At 38.9% G+C, this 17,333-nt stretch overlaps 1 protein-coding gene across 4 annotated transcripts in view; it reads left to right on the top strand.

The window, feature by feature from the left end:
• Window positions 1-17,333, top strand: part of DLC1 (DLC1 Rho GTPase activating protein) — a 247,831-nt gene that overhangs the window by 144,133 nt on the left and 86,365 nt on the right. The window contains exon 1 of one of the 4 annotated variants that reach the window (XM_076336307.1): window positions 2,315-2,582. The exons of 2 other annotated variants lie outside the window; for them this stretch is intronic. In XM_076336307.1, coding sequence (XP_076192422.1) covers window positions 2,468-2,582 — 115 coding nt within the window. In that variant the 5' untranslated portion in view covers window positions 2,315-2,467. Of the gene's footprint in view, window positions 1-2,314; window positions 2,583-3,009; window positions 3,042-17,333 lie in introns of those variants that run through there. One more of the 4 variants, XM_076336309.1, reaches the window with a different exon arrangement.

Genomic DNA, 17,333 nt, shown 5'->3' with positions numbered 1-17,333 from the left:
TTTGTTGGGTCATTCTGACATTTTCCAGCCCATTTCATTGAACTGGTTGCACTGACTGTTTTAAATATTTTGAGCTGTGACATGTCTACATGTGTAACAGAACCCACAATAACTCTCAAAGAATTAAACCCTGATCAGCAATATATATTGTTCTTTTTATTTTTAAATTTTAAAAAGTTGGTTTAGCTGCTAAAATGAATAATGGTGGGTGTGGTTTTATTGACATTTTAGCCTGGACCAGGCATACGCTTTTGAAAAGGATCTCCCAACACCACCCTTTGGTTCATATCTCCAAGCAGTCTTGGAGCATGTGAACTGAACGTCTTTCAGATGAAACTAAGCCAGAAGATGCACCCTGGTACTGCGCCAGCGATCTCCAGCCCCTGGTGAGGATTCATTCGGTTCATGAGATCCAGGTAGACCTAGTTCAAAGTAACCCCACCTCGAGATGTGTCAGAACCTTGGTACCATTTATTTTGTTGTATAAATCCACCCTTTCTGGGCCACGTTGTTGGTAAGGTAGACATAGCCACTGGTAGTTAAAAATCTGCTGAGACTGCCTTGTCCCTTGTTGCCTTCTGTTCTCTTCTGACAGTGGTACTTAGCTGAAATACAGAGGTATACACATTCAGCTCCAGATTTAGATATTACTTACTGAATCCTCATTTAAAAATGAACCAGTGCTTTTCTGAGCTGGTCACTAATAGAAGCAACAGCAGATGTCACCTGAACAGGTGAACACCTGAACAGGGTGTATGTGTTTTCTAAGTTTCTAAGTAGATAGATAGATTACACTCTGGTCATCATGTCAGCATTTGCCTATGTAAGCATTGTCACTTGCTCGACAAGGAAGTTTTGCCAGAATAATAATAATTAAAAAAAAGCATTTCAGGAGTTTGTAATCATATTGAATTTCTCGAGAGAGAAATTCTTTCTCCATCCGGCCCCAAAAAGGAGGAGGGGTATAATGAGGAAAGCAATTGCAAACTCTAGAGATCCCTTGCTGCTGTTGGTTTTGTTCAAAGATGTACACAGGACATTAGTGTTCTATAAAGATAAAAGACAAAGGCCTAGATGGGAAGAAATTCTGATCTGCATTAAAGAGATGGTGAGCCAATTCTTCCCTCAGTTACACTATTGCAAATCCCGTAAATTTCTTTTCATTGTCGTAATGAGATCATGATTTGTCTTAGAGCAAATGAGGACTAGAGAAAATGAAGGGAACTGAGAAGGCACTGGAAAAAAGTTACAACAAATAAGAAAGTGTGAAATAAATTATCTAGTATAGAATGAAAAGAAAAACTTTCTTGTTCTTAGTAAGGAATTCAAAGGGAGTGGAAATCCACAGGCTGAAACTTGCGATTCTGTAATTTGATCTGTGTGTGCCAACCTTGTGAGAAGTTAATCAGTCAATTTTAATGATAACATAATACAAGAAAATAATAGTATCTGACTTTAACGGCTGTAGTTGCTGTAAAAATGAAGGACTCCACCTTGAATTAACATGAAGACAACTTTATTCAACAGTTCTCGCTTTCCCTGATAACAAAGGGGATTAGGTTTTTAGGCTGGGATCTCTCACCTCCTCACACATTACCATACATAATATGAGGAAGAGAAAGAGAGTCTCGGGTACCCCTTTATTCCTTCCTCCCTCCCTCAGGGAAGACACAGACACAGTAATCAATTAAAAAGGTCAAAATAAGCAAGGTCAAATGGCTTCATTTACTGTGACTATTCATCTCAGTTACATGCATAAACTTTTTACATATGGGTCCTTATCTTTCTAGTCAGCAAAGATGTGGAGGCCTAGTACCCTCTCCTTTTTTCTTCTCTCCCGTTTTCCTCTTATTTTTGTATTTCCATCCCTTCATTACTGCATTGGCATAAAGTAGTACATACAGGGAACTCAAAATCAGGCCCTATTCTGTGCCACAGATAGGGTGATATATAAGAAAAATATGGTAACGAAATAAAATACCTGAACTGCAGATACTTAAAATTACTTTATCTCTTTTCTGTTTCTTACCTTTTTCATGTCAAAACATGAAAGATTACCTGAAATATCAGTTAAGCAGGGAAATATTATCCTAATAAATGAGCATGCAAGTATGTGCCCGGTAAGTTATTTGATTAAACAGGAAGCTAGAATCCTATAGATATCCACAAATAAAGCCCCAAATCTAAATGACTGTATCGTTAGCTCATTTGTAAACTGTTCCAGATGTAAGATTTTGGCAGCTTTCCAGTAGGCTGGCTGCAGTCTGAGCTTTCCTGCATCCGCAGTGAGAACTGCAATGCCTGACTCTTCAAGGAAAAGCTCCACAAGGCTGACGACAAATTATATAAAGTAACAACCTGCCTGCCTGGCAAAGAGAAATTCAGACAGATCCTCGGGCAAAGAATGCCCTTTTTCCTGGGGCCAAGCTACAGACGTTTGACTCTGGATGTGTGATCGATCTGCATTATGCATCACCCAGTGAAAGCCCCTCTGAGAAGATCATTTAGTGATCATATCAGGGACTCCACTGCCAGAGCCTTGGATGTTATCTGGAAAAACACGAGAGACAGACGACTGGCAGGTGAGAAGGACATTACATAAGCATATTTTAAGATTCGTAAGGGACCTTAATCAATAATGGTAATTAGTGGTGTCATTTCCATAATGTATCGATGTCGCCTCTAAGTATTTCTCCAGCTTTTTGTTTCTGTGTCATGTTACTTCGGTGCTATGCCTACAGTGGCACTGTATGTGCTCCTCTAACTAGATGAGATAAACACCAGTTAAAAGAAAAGGAGCAGTGAATTTTGGTCTGATATTACAGTGCAAACTCCTCAGACTGAAGTGTGCTGAAGCATTTTATTTTTCTGTTAGGTCAGACCCTGTGCTTTACTGCTGTGATGTGCTTCAGTGAGTTGCGTTACGGAGTGTTTCGCAGCCAAGGCGTGTGCCAGTTGGAATATCTGGGCTGTGCACTGAGCGATTGCTGGTATTTCCTCTGGCAAGGATTTCAGTGCTGTGAGCTCCAAGCGAGTGGCAGGTATGCCAGACCTAGGCTTCTGAGATATAAATTACCAACCAACTGTATGGTTACAGTTCACATTTTTATTTTGACTTGCAAAGACTCAAAAACCCAAGGCAAACCATGATAGAGGGCTGGAGGAGAAGAAAATTTAACTCGCTTTATTTTCCTCTTCTGTTATTGTCTGTCTGTTAGATTGAATGCTTCTCATTCGCCCTGCTGGGGTTGTTACTTTTATTATTGTGGCATTTAGAGGTTTCAGAAAAGGCAGCAGAAATGCACAATGGGTGTGACATGCCAGAGGGATCACTTTGGTTTGTTTGTATACTTACAGTGGGGGCGGTTTATCCCAGGGGGAGGGAAGGAAGGAGGAGAAATGTGAATAATGATAAGATCAAGGATGAGATGGCCAAGAGGCAGACTGTATGGCTCACTAATGTAAACTGAACATTTACATCATTCTCCTGCACTTATGTTTTAGAGAAATAAGAGCAGCTAAGTGCATAACAGACATTTGTGATGGCGCGCCAGTTCCAAAACTGATTACATCAGGTAATCAGGCAGTGAGTGACCATGGCCTATAAAGAAACACAGGGGCAGAAACCTGCTCTAAATTAGAGCAATTCATAAAAACCTTGTTCTGCCCACTGTGTCAGTGGCTGGATAAATTCTGTGCCTGTTCCCACAGATGGCAAAGGACAGTGAGTTTCCTGGGCAGAGGACCTCAGCTTTACCACTATTTTACAGTAAAGCCTCATGGTCACAGGAGATGGGGACATTACATTTACTTTAGTGTTCAGCAGTTAGTCACAAACATGGCAGTGTTGTGAAAGTGCTGGACATGGCAGTGTTGTGAAAGTGCTGGACATTAACCTCTTTTCCATGGCAAATTGAACTGGGCAGATAGTCCATTTCATCTCTTAAAGCTGTGTTAGAAAACTGGACTTCTTTGGTAGCTTAAAGACTGCAGGGCATGGAGCAGCAGTCACAACGCGGGTCCTGATGTTTGGGACATTGCTGAAACTCCACTGGAAGGAGCACCAAGAGGAAAGAATTTCTGAGTAAAAAGGCATGGACGTTACACAAATCAATAAAAGGGAAGCTGGTGGGGCCAAATCAGCCTTTGTTTAATCTGAGTGTTGCCTGGTCAGCTGGACACTTGTTTACCCTGGCATTCATTTCCATTCCACCTGCTAGAGATGTTTATGTGAATGCTTTGAAGTAAGCTTTTTAATTTATAGTTAAGTCCAGAATGGCATTTGCATCAACAGACTCCAAGTACCTCTGGCCTGTGTCCACGTAAGACAACTACTACCAACTTTCTTCTATAAAATTGTTTTCCTCTCATCAGTTCACACAGGAAAGCATATAATGGCATGTAATTTATACCTTCTCTATGTGACCTACATATGAAAATATGCAGGTTTTATCAGGATACGAAAAGGCCTTGATAAACGTGTATATTTAACCTTGCATAAGATTGTCAAATATTTGGGGGATAGACAACTGCTAATTATATTTCTTGAGACTCTGTCACATTCCTAGAAACGAGGAGTGAACATGAACCCTTTAGCCTCTTTAGCTGCGCTGATAAGGGTCGGCATGTTTTTATTCTACTTGCAGATGGTTATGAGCCGTCACAGTTTTTATCAATACAAGGCTTAGATGTTAGAGGACCCTTAAAAGCAGTGACAGTTCCATTTTCCAGGCTGTGCTGGCGATGTAGGCTTGCCAGTCCACTAGTATATTTGGGCTGCTGTCAGTCAGAAAGTCAGAAAATCATCAGGCTAAACCACCAATAAGCAGTGCAATATGGTGTAGAGATATCAGGGTGTATTCCTGAAAATACTTCATGAATAACAGAGATTCAGGAAGAGAAACAAAACAGCAAGAAGTTGTGTTGCTGTTCTGTGTGTTCTCCGGAATATCAGCAGTTTAAACTGCTGACTGCCTAAAAATGGTAAAGAAGGGTCATGACACCGAAATAAGAAATCCACTTAGATCAGCAATTTGTGTTATCAGGACACACCTTTAAAAAAAGCACACAATATTTTCAAAAGAAAGAAGAAAATGTGAAATATGCATTCTTTATGGCATATTCAAGAAAAAGTAATCCAAAAAATGTTTTGCCTTTAAAAAAACCTGCTAGCCTGCACACAGAAATAGCAAATCGTGCAATATAATCTGATATAACCATCGAACAGGCAGTACTATCTACCTCCTATAAATACCCTGGGAAAATATCGTGGAAAATGTCTTTTCCATTAGATCATGTAGTCTTAATGACACAAAAGAAAGGTAGCATTAGTCTTGGACAAAAAGTATCAAAAGTATTTAAAATGCTATTAGAATTGCATGGAACTAAAAGATTGTAGTTAAAGATGCTTTGATTTTGAGCAGGCGTGGTAAAGGGATGCAAATGAATACAGACTGTCCTCTCAGATCACCTCTGCATGCCATCCTACGCTGGCCACAATGGAATACTGCAGAGTGGCACCCACACGTTGATTTTGAACCTTAACACCAGGGTTGAGTTATTCCGTGTGCCGTCTTATCACGTGGCAAAACAGCCTGTGGTTCAGCCAGCGGGGGCCAAGCACGCTTGTATGAATATGGTAAAGTACTGTAGTAGAGTGGCATGCAAAATACCTGTCCTGAGGAGCAGTGAGTTGCAGCTCAGGGTAGTCACATCATGGTCAATCTACTTTTGATGGCAGCACAGCTCATGGTTTTCCTCTCGGTGCCTTTTCTCCTCTTTCTTAGTTTACACAGACAAAGGAAATCTAGACACATGTTTATAGTCATGTCTGGTGAACTTAAAATGTGGAAAATGAATCACTAAATAAATCACTAAACACAATGGAAGCATTCTCAATTGCTGGGACATCAAAAATGCCCAGTAGAGATGGGATACAATTTGGGGCAATGGAATGAACAGCGAAGAATAAGACGACAGAATGAGACTCAAGTTGCCAGATTCCCTAAATGGGCAATACAAAAATTGTAACTTTTCCTGTTACTACATTCATAAGAAATAGAAACATTTCCTTGGGAATTCCCACTTTATTCCGCTTAATGATATCAGGCCACATCCTCAGCTGGGAAGGGAAGCACATTCTGGCTTCTTCAGTGGACAGACCTCCCAATAGAGACCAGGATTTTATGCACAAGAAGGGCAGCAGTGCCGAGTGAGCTTCCCCAGAGCATGCAAGCATCATTCTCAGCTCTGAAACATACATATATCCTCAAAACATTGTAGAGAGATTTCTCCTAGTGCCTCCACTGTTGGCTGAATTATCTGCATGATAGACTGTAGATAACCTAATGTAGCACTTACCTGTTACAGGTCAATGCTAAGACCCATTATATCCACCATATGACATGACTAAAAGAGCCTGGCTTTTTCATTTTCACCAGCATTTTCTAGAAAACATGGCCAGACATTGAGTACAACGGACCACTCCTATGCCGCTTTTTTAAGGGTTTTTTTTTAATTATTAAAAAGCTAAATTGTCTTCTGAAATTGTCTTCTGAAATATCTGGTATTATAGACAAAAAAAAGAATGTGCAGGTAGTCTAGGTTTGGTGAATTACTGCCAGTTTTGCTGCAGTGGCTTAATCATTGAAAGTCTGCGGAAAAACATTACTTATTTGGTATTTTAAAAATAAACCTTCAAGTTATCTATTTGAAATTATATTATTTCTTTACCTACTTACCATATATCATTTTCAATTATGTCAATTTTTTCTTATTTAAAGTTCACTAAAACTTCACAATATTTCATTTACCCCAGAATTAAATTCATTTTGTACCTTTTGGCCCACTAAAAATAAAGCGGGCTTTTGCCACCCTTGTTTTTCTCGGTTTTGTTTTCTGTTAATTGCCAAAGAAATGAAAAATTACTCATTTGCAAAGATCTGTTAGACGCCACTTCTCATTATGCCTACTTTGCTTTGAATCATCTGGAAAGATTATATATGTCCTTGTAAGTTATTGCTAAAGATGTAGCCACAGAGAGAACTCTGGGACTGCAGAAAAAGGATTTCCATCAAGCAATTATTTTCCATTTGGATTCCTTTCAGGAGACTATCGGTCAGCTTTTATCTAGTTTTCATGTTTTTAATAGAGGCTGGGTTAATTTTGAAGCTACTTATGAAGAGTTTCTTTGCAGGCCCCTTTGAGTAGACCTTTTATTTTTTAATTTATGATGATTAGCTAGAATTATATCATTATTTAAGTTTTTCTTGCTACTGGCCATATCAATCTTTGCATGACTTGTCTAGGATCACTGGGAGCATCTGCAACACAGTATCTGCTCTTGCTGATGGCTAATTTGTTCTCCATTATCAGCATCCCTATATTTCTACTGGGTTTAGAAATGTGATTTTCTCTTATACTTTCCCCTTAACTCTGATGCCTTAAAATATGCCTTTTTATGGATTGCAAAATCTGTGACTATAGGACTTACTCATTGTTAAACAATTCCCAGCTATTGCTTATACTTCCAGGCATATATATAGCTATCTATAGGAAGTAAAGGAAGTAAAGAAAGGAATTTTCAGCCTTGGGAAATTTTTAAAGCCCCAGGTTAAGGTAAAGTGTTTCGCATTACATTTTACCTGTCCCTAAAATTTATACTCATGCAGAAGATAAATTATTGCTTTAAGTGTTTACTTTGTTCTGAGATTGGAGAAAGATTTACAGTGTGTGTAGGTGAAATAAGGTTTTAGAAAATGGGTATGCTGCAGAACCTGAGACCACTTGATATATAGCTTCAGATATATCACTGTTTGGTTATATCAGCATTTTCAGGAAATTACTGACCCCCGATCTGGAGACAACCTCCTACAGGTTTAGTGCTTTACTCAGGCTATTAGATAAATATTAAAAATAACCACTTGCCATGAGGTAGAGAATGATCAGGTATTGATTTGATATGTACTTGTAAATAGAATGTAATTTATGGAAAAGAAACAAGAAAACAGTAAACAACAATTGTCTGATAATAAAAGAAGCTATTTGTATAATAAAGCGGGTATAGCATATCCAATGTAAAACATATTAATAATTTATTTTGGTTGAATGGTTAAATACCTTTATCATGTTAAAGTTTCCTCCCTTTGAGAGTGCTTAAGAGCTTTGCTGCTATCTATGTAATTACTAAACAAGCTTGTAGTGTAAGCAATTTTTGGAGAAACTATCAGTTTCATTCATGTGATTAATAATTCTTCGCATCTTTCAAATTCAGACATCAAATGCAATCAGAAATAATACATTTCATACACAGCATATGCTTGTCTATTTTTTGAAAATACTGCCACCCTGAATTTCCAATAAGATATATAGACTATTATATGCCTTTTTTAGCACTGGTGGTTTTATCGTGGAATGACTGGAATTCATTTAAGGCAAAGTCCTTCAGCCAAAAACCTCATTCAAAATGGCATTTGGAATTAAATGCATCGTTAGGTTCTTATTCCATGTTCTATTTTTTAATTTCTCACTCTCCATATGAAAATGTAGAGAAGCGTCAGAAAGATCGTAGCTGCCTGTAGCATGATTCTCGTGGTGTTTATTTTCAGCTGCTGGAATGTCTTGTTTCCAACACCCTCGTGCTTCTAATTTGAAGTCTGATACCAATAGAGGTTGGAGCACTCATAGGGAAAAGAAAGTGTGCATACTCTGTCACCTTGGGTATTTGTAACGGATATTTTCATACAGCAGAGCCAAATTACACTGTTGGGGGACTGGACAATTGGAAAGTTTTATTTATGACTTCCACATTTTCCTCCATTAGTGAAATTTAAAACATTTATTTCATGGAGCTCCACCGTCATTTCTGTAATCAGGCTACAACAATGGCCCAATTTTGTCCAAGTTTACAATAAGAAGTACACAGTATGCTAAGCATATTATAAAAGTGGTTGCTACAAAATCCTCATGCATTCAAGTTACAACAGCTGGAGGGGGTTATGGAAATACACCCTTTTTTCAGTATTCTGGTTTTCTACAGTCATCGTAGCCAATTCTAGGACTGCAGCAAACAGCGAGCAACCCCATGTCCTGTCCTGTGCCTGGGATTTTAGGGATGTGCATAAGAGGAATTCAGTCCCAGGACACTTCAGCAATTAGGGCTTTTTAGAAATAACTTTGCTGCTTTCTTGGGGACTCCAAACTGATCCTTTATAAGCATGGGCCAAGGAGGGAGGGAGCACACCCAGAGCAGCCCGCAAAACATGTCTGAGAGGAACTGAGCAGTCGTGTCACCCCACAAACAGAGGATGAGTGCCCGAACGTGAAAAACATCACCGTTCCATTAGGCAGCTTGGACATGAGGGGAAGGAAAAAAATAATACACCTGGCAACCACCTGTTAGGAAACCAGCCTCATCATTTATACTTTTCAGCATGCAAGGTTTGTATGTGGTACACGTTGTCAGATGGGGATTAAAAATGAGTGAGAAAGATGAAAATTATGGTCTGCTCTCTCCAGGCCCAGTTTCATAATTCATCATTGTGGATATTGTTAAACTCTAGTCTTAAATGCTGGATACCACAAGATAAGCAGCACTGTGTCTCTGCTTATGACAGACAACCGGGAGGCCTCATCTTCTCCTGCTCTTTGAACATTCGTATGTACTTCCCAAAAGCAGGGGCTCCCGATTCCCAGACCCGGCTCCCCAGACTGTATATTCTTTCGGCACCGAGCAGACATTTCGCACATCTGAAAGACCATTATATATTTGAAACATTCCTAAAAACTGCTGAAAGTGCTAAACTGCTTTGCGTCTGATTGTTTGGAAGGAGCCTTGCTCACAAAATATTTCAACTGCTACAGTTCTGCTAACATCTGGACATCTTCCTTACGTCAGAGGTGGATGATGAGATCCAGATGCTACAACTTACTGATGTTTTCATTAACTTCTTAGCAGTTTTGTCTTTGTTTTGTTTACCAACTGCAACTTCTTAACTCCAACTCACATATGTGAGTGTTACTGGGGAGAGTGGGGAGAAGAGCGGGAAAGGAGGGGAGCAGCCAGAGAAATGAAATTAGTGTTTGGCCTAGATCCAAAATAACTGATTTCTCTTATTACAATGTGCTGTTCCAGGATATGCAGCCTGTGGGAAGGTCAGCCCCAGATGATAGGAAACATTTCGCCGAGCTGCTATTTTCAGTAAAAATGAGCTACACGATTTGCTAATTATGTTCTAATTTAAGAGTAAACATGTTAAGCTACGAAGACAACAGGAAATAAGGATGTAAGATAATATTAACGGCAACCTCCTGAACTTTGCATTTACAGTCATGCCTAAACCTAATTGCCATATAGAGAATATTTATTACTCTGAGAAAATGCCACTATTGCAGCAGACACAGGAGGGAGCCCAGTTATATTGTAGGCTACATATTAGGAACTAGCTGAATACTTCTTTTAAGGAAGATGTTGGCAATAAATGGAGTATGAAAAAAACAAAAATACAGATCCAAGCAGCTGTATAGTATCTCTGTGGCAATAAATGTTTTATATGTTTGCTAATTTTATATGATAGAATTCCACTTACAAGAATTTCAACCATTTCCAAAGGCTAGTTCCTTCAGCTTTTTCCCACTGAAAATATAATTAGTGCTGGCAGAACAGCTTCCCTTGCAATGCACATCCCATTAAGAGGCTGAAGTAGATTTTCAAACACTGACCAAACTTGCATTTTGCATTTTACGTAGTTACGCAGTTAAATTTGGGGAGGGGGGTGAAAACGAGAGAAACATCAGAGCACACTGATGGATTGATACTAGTATTCACTAAACATTGCAGCATCCTTAGCACTGTGTAAGAAACTGAGATCAAGAAAGTCCTGTTTTGAAGAGATTATAATCTGTAAAACAATCACTGTCAGTGCTCAGTGGGAGGAGATAAATTCATATGAAAAGTCATATGATTATATGTATTACATACCCAAAAAATTGCAGCGGTCACTCAGACCAGCACAGGCAGAGAACTTATCAGTCCGCTGAGCTTCCTCCTGCAGTGCCACGTTTACCAGCTGGCAGGGACCCAAGGGGGGCTGGGGCTCTGTGGAGGAATAGGGGAGAGAAAAAATGGGCCAAATTCTCCCAATGCGGGAAGTATCTCACTGTACTAGAGGTTGCTCATTGGTATCAGTATTTCCAGACTGTGAGAAGGTCAATTAGCAGTATGGTTTATTTTTGGAGTTATGGATGTGTTTGTCTGAGGGTGCCCAATGCGCACATATCTGTGTTAATCTTATACAGTGGCAGCTAATAAAAATAATAGGAGAGGAATGTTTAGGCAGATTCTACTTCCAAGGGGTAAATCAAACATACAAAAAACAATGAACAAATTAAGAAATGGATAGCAGCTAGCCAGTCAGTTACTTGGACAGCAGAAAAAAATATGTGTAGCACAAGTGGGTAGTAAGACCTGAGAAGGAATTTTCAGTGTACTATATTAAAAAGTTGTGACCAGATGTGCATAGAGGTTGCAAGGTATGATTTTGTGACTTCATCCTACTTCTTCACTCCCCGTCTCTCATGTGATTTCACTTTAGTTGCATCTTTAATTCCTCATGTTCTCTTATGTGATAATAGAATAGAGCCCATCAATGACTCTAGCTTTTGGATTATACTCTAATATAAATTAGAGTGGTTTATGTTTTGCAGTTTCTGGCAAATAAGGATGAGTGTTTTGCACATTTCTCTGAGGGAACTTGCTGAATAGAAAGCCAATTGCTGAAAAGGCATAGGGACAAAGGAAAGCCTGCATTCTGCTTTTCTCTTGTGCTTTCACTTTTTCAGGTCTCTATTGTGTACCAATACAACTTCATTTGGCAGAGAGGTAAGACAGAACCGACACAAGACTGTGTTCAGCTTTAGATTAACTGTCTCTCTCTCTCTGTTGATGCTCCAGAAGACTTTTAGTCTCTATCAGTGTTATGAGAAGCTCATGTTCAAATTTCACCGCATCCTTTCAGAGTTTCTGCCATGTTGCCCTTGCTACTTGATGATGAAGCTCTATTTTGGCAGCCATCCTACAGTAGCAAAGGATCTGCCACCTGAGCTGAAGTAACAACTGGCCTGCCCTGGTGAGCCACGGACAAGAAGGTTTGGCATGTGCCTTTGCCTGTCGCTGCCAGTCACGGCAGAAAATCTCAAGGCATTAAACTGGCTCTGGTCTGTAAGACTGAGGAAAATGGAAATTTGTGTTGTCTGGTGTATACTTTAGATAATATTAAATGCATGAGATGCTCTTGTTGCTTTTACTTGGTTCATTAATCTGATATTCTTCAAGGCAGCTGAATCCTTGAAATATATAAAAGAAAGTTTCATTTCAAAAGGCTAGGCAGTAAGCAGTTTTCTTCCAGCCATGACTTTTGTATAACATGTCTTCTTATCTGCACTTGTGCTTTTCAATGTCATTTGCACATCTTTGCAGTCAGTGTTCAGAGTTGAGGGGACAGAGACACGACTGTGCAGTGTTCCCAGAAGGCTGGTGCAAAAGAAGCCTGGCCTCGATCTTTTCTTTTCTCTCCATATCCGTCACTTGTCAAACATCTCTATTTTACCCTCAGACAGGTACGCAGCTTCCTGGTGTGGTGCGTTTGCCTTGATATACTAGCTCTCACCATGCCTACTTCTGTTCATCCTGAAGACTTTCATTTAAAGATGGAAAATTAAAGCTTCAAGCATGTGAGATTCATCTGCCATGATGTTTCTGCTGATCAGTAGTTAAGCAAATATTTCTGGGTTTTGTCGAACCCTACACAGAGATGAACTTCAGGGAGCACTGCCATACACAACCGTGTATTAAATTGATGAGAAAGCATAGTTTTTCAATACAAATGAAAACAACTTTCCTGAGAAGCCTGGTAAAGAGAGGTTTGCTTTGCTCTCAATTAGGTTGTTAAAGAGTAATCAGAAATTAGGGGGGCGGGGGGGATATTTTTTGAGTGATTTTGCTGGAAGAAAGAGAGTTCAGATTAAAATGAAAGTTTGGTAGGTTTCAAAAGGCAAAGAAACCTTGGATAGAAATTTTGAGGACAGTTACATAAGTCAAGCACAACACTGATTTTGTCTCCCGCTGCTTTTAACTGATGATGCAGTGACAGAGATTCATGTAACAGATCTGAAGAAAAACTCTAATCTTGTTCTTAACGTGAGAAGGTGCTGCCTAAAAATCTCTCATTGTGCAGAACCAGGAGAAACTGGATTGCGATCAGACATTTATGTTGATGAATTTGTTTGTTTTTCTGCTGTAAGAATTTGCTGAATGGACATACTCACAATTCCAGCTCTTTAATGCAAAAGTGCTGACCATATTCTTCTGCACACTACATATTTTAGAAACCTAAGAACCAAATGAGACTTACACTATTGATAAAATCCTGACATTCAATCTTGTAGCCAGAATTAGAGGTTTTTTCACAGTTGTATCAATGAAGAAAAGGAAGATGATGTTTCCATGTGATTTTTTCAATCTAGTATATATTAGTACATACAGTGCATACATACATAGATATATGTATGACTCTTGCTATGTTGATTGGCCTTTTGGATTTCTATAATAGGGTGAAGTGAATGAGAAAAGCATTCTTAAGCAAAAATAAGCCTGCAGTCAGAATTTTTAAGGTTCTCTACTAATGGGTCTTCCTTACCTTTAGATCTAATTTTGGGGTCAGTCCAGAGTCCCCCAAGACCTCTTTGTTGGTGGATTGTGAGTTCATCTTTTTGCATCTCAGATCACATGGAATAGCCACGGTTCCTCTAAGGCCAAAAAGACTATTATGATCAACAGCTCTAACCTTCTATATTATAAATGCCATAAAATGTCACACAGTAACTTTCACGTTATTTCAGAAAGCTATATATTTTCTTTTAATTTAAAGAGTTCAGACATCTATTTTTTGAATTTTCATATTCTAGTAATAGCTTCTATAATTTGATTTTGAGTCTTTTGTTCATTGGAAGATAAAATTATCTGTGGTCTGTTCGGACCCTCAAGCAAGCACTCAGATACTTTCAAGCAGGAGGGAAAATGACTGCACAAATATTTATCACTGGCATCAGCACAAGTATTATAGAAACACAGACTCCTTGGCTTATTTCCCAGCCATGGCAGCTTTTAAGAGAACTTGAAGCCACTTTTCAATTTGAGTCTGTTCTTTGAAAGTACTTGGTAAAATCTGTTCCATTTCTTATGGGCATATGTTGTCATCTATAGGCTTTAAGGGTTTGGCCTGCAACCTGACGTAGTAAAATATTACATATGTTCGCTTTGTATCATTTCAAAAGAAACCTCCTTCTGTACCTGTTAGAAATGTAGAAGTGCAGTGAAGTGTATGCACGGTTATGTTCCATGGTATTTTAACCTTACTGAAGCTGACCAGTGTATATCTATGGTATAATCCTCTGGAGGTTTTTTCTTCAACTGGACAGATATGCAGAACAGTTGAAAGAATGGACACTCAGTGAAAATGAAAAAAATGAGAGATTAGATTAGAAATGAAACATCTCAATTTGTTGATTGAATAGTAGATATTGCTAACTTGAACTTAGCTTGGGAAGTTTTGTAAGTATCTTGTAATAGGCTATTGGACGTGAAGCAATAAAGTTAGATGATCTCAAATGGAAATACTTTTTCACTGCAGAGAATTTAAATAGCTTATGTCTTACTAGGAGCAAGGAATTTTGCTGATGTGAAAGCAACAATAACTTCACAAAGGAAAGAATGTAGTCCAACAGAAGAATATGAACAAGTTGAAGATAGGTATTTTGATGAGATTTCAAAGACCAATAAAAAGACAGTCCACATCTCTCAATCTTTCCAACTACCATGAGAAATAGAAATAATTCAGCAAGCCTACATAGAAAAGCTTGTAACTTGTACCCTTGCACTTAACTGCCATTGCAGCATTTATGGGTGACCATAAAACCTAATTCCTTTCCCAGTATCCCCTATCTGAATTCCTATATTGTTCTCACTATCATCCCGTCAGATCTATGTATTTAAGAAGAGAAATAATGACAATCTTCTCTCTCTAGTTTTTTCTCAGACTGCAAAAAGCAAAATTGATTGCCAAGAAACTTGTTTTACTTCTTTCATGAGTCCATATTCTTCCTCGATGTTTTAATTAGTAGTATTTATAATACTTCTTTTGCTCATAAGACATCTTATATTGTAATGTCACTGGGGTTAGCGTCCTCAGACAGCCTATTTGAAAGTTGAAACCAGTAGTTTCTGATCCCTGAGCCCACCACTGCTTTTAATAAGATCTACTGAAGCTGTTAGGAATTAAAGGTCATTACAGCTTTGTGTATATTTGGGCTATTTGGCAAAATTAGCTTGCCATGGTGGCCTGATGGGTAGTGATGAGCACATCTGGTTCCATTTCTTTGGAGCTACCACAGCAAGATGTAATTTCAAACATGAGGTTTCAGTATCCACCACCTGGGGAAATCTCCACAGGGATTTAACTCTTCTCTGCCCCCTCTATTTAACATCATTCACTCCAGTTCTTCCTTTGTCTTCCGTGCATCATACCATTTCATTCCCATCATTTCAGTTTTCTGCCAGGGGCCAGTTCACAACATTAGGTACAAAATTGTTCGAGGCAAGGACAGACAACAACCATGTGTTCATGCAATGCCTGGAACAGGTGCTGAGCACCGTCTGACTAATACCTCTCTCCATACAGTGATGGTGTTGTAGATGAAGTTTGCTTGAGGACAGAGGATTCATAGCAGTGAGCAAAACTGACTTTTTTTTCTGAATGGGCAATTCCTATACTGAGACTGAATCTCGTCTGCCTGACCAAGACATGCTCTCCCATTTGCATAAAACTTTTCAACAAATTTCTCATGAAGCATTTGCAATCTCTCAAAGAAAACTGTAATCTCAGAGGAATTTGTCCCTGTCATCCTGAAAACACTGCTTCTGACCAGTACCAATAAAGCAGTATATTGGAATTAATTTATAACTAGAAAAGATTCACAATTTCACCCCCCCTCTCTCTTCAATGTTAAATTTATTTACTGGATGAATCTGTTCTACCAGAAGGCCTGATACATTATATAAACATACTTATTTTATGGATACAGGATAATTAGTGCCTGGAACTGGTGAATCAGGGTAAGCAGGAAATAAGCTTAAAATAGCCTTTTCATTAGCAAGACACTAATTTCAATCATATTTGAATTTTCTTCAGCATTAAGGAATTAGTAGTATAATTCACAGTTTAATTGAGGTTGGGAACACCAAGTGTTCTATTATATCATATTGGATATTGCAGAGAAGTCCTACTCAAAAATATTTTTTCTTTTTCTCACAGACTCTGTCTGGAACACGCTATACACCATACTGTGGTTGAACTGGATTTTTCATCAAAGAAAGCATCATTAATTTTAACGGAGTTGCACCAAATATTCATTAGCAAAGTGATAATAACACTAGAAAAGGCCCACAATACATGAGCAAATTTTCCTTGTCTCTTTTTCAGAATCGACATAGAAAGTCCTTTCATGTTTGAAGCTCCATGTGTATTTGCTGCTGCCATTCCAGTACTCTACATATGTGCACAGAAATAACAATTCCAACTTTGAAATGCAGCTGTCCAAGGAAAGGCAAAGAAGAAAAATCTGCACATCCAGCAGTTTTGACCTAAAGCTAACATAAGACTGTCCCTTCCAGAAAAGTGTTGCTTGCAAACACCATACTGTTCACATAGGACAACAGGATCTCCTTTCTTAATGCTTTCCCTGCAACATGCGTACACAGTAACGTCATCCCATAAAAATTTCCCCAGCTCAATCAGCTCCCAGTGGAGGTGCACAGGGTATGAGTACAGCCACCGCTCCAGAGAGCTTGTCATCTCAGATGAGGGTAGAGGAAATTTTCTTAATGCTTCTCTATAACTCCATCCTTTAGTTACTGACAGTTACACAAATTAATTCAGAAGTATTTTTGATGTGATGTATATATTTGTGTGCGTGATAGTAAAAGGCTTCAAACGTTATCCTCACTCACACTTGAGCCCTTTTAACAGTGCCTTGGTAATATTCTGTTCCTTTGAAATCCCTTTAAATTCAACGTGATGGTTAAATAGCAATGAAACTCCATGCAGCTTTAGAAACCATCCTTCTTTTTGCCCAAGGTGAGGATGAGCACTGTACCATAGTGGTGGCAGTGGCTGGGGGCGTGCTGCTAACCACAGCATTTGGGGCAGAGTGACTCCTTTTAAGAGGAGAATATAACTGCTGAACCTCCACAGCCTGTCACGGATGCGCTCAGCTGGCAG

Source organism: Aptenodytes patagonicus, chromosome 4 (genome assembly GCF_965638725.1).
Source record: "Aptenodytes patagonicus chromosome 4, bAptPat1.pri.cur, whole genome shotgun sequence".
Lineage (NCBI taxonomy): Eukaryota > Metazoa > Chordata > Aves > Sphenisciformes > Spheniscidae > Aptenodytes > Aptenodytes patagonicus.
This window is presented reverse-complemented; position numbering and strand designations above follow the sequence as displayed.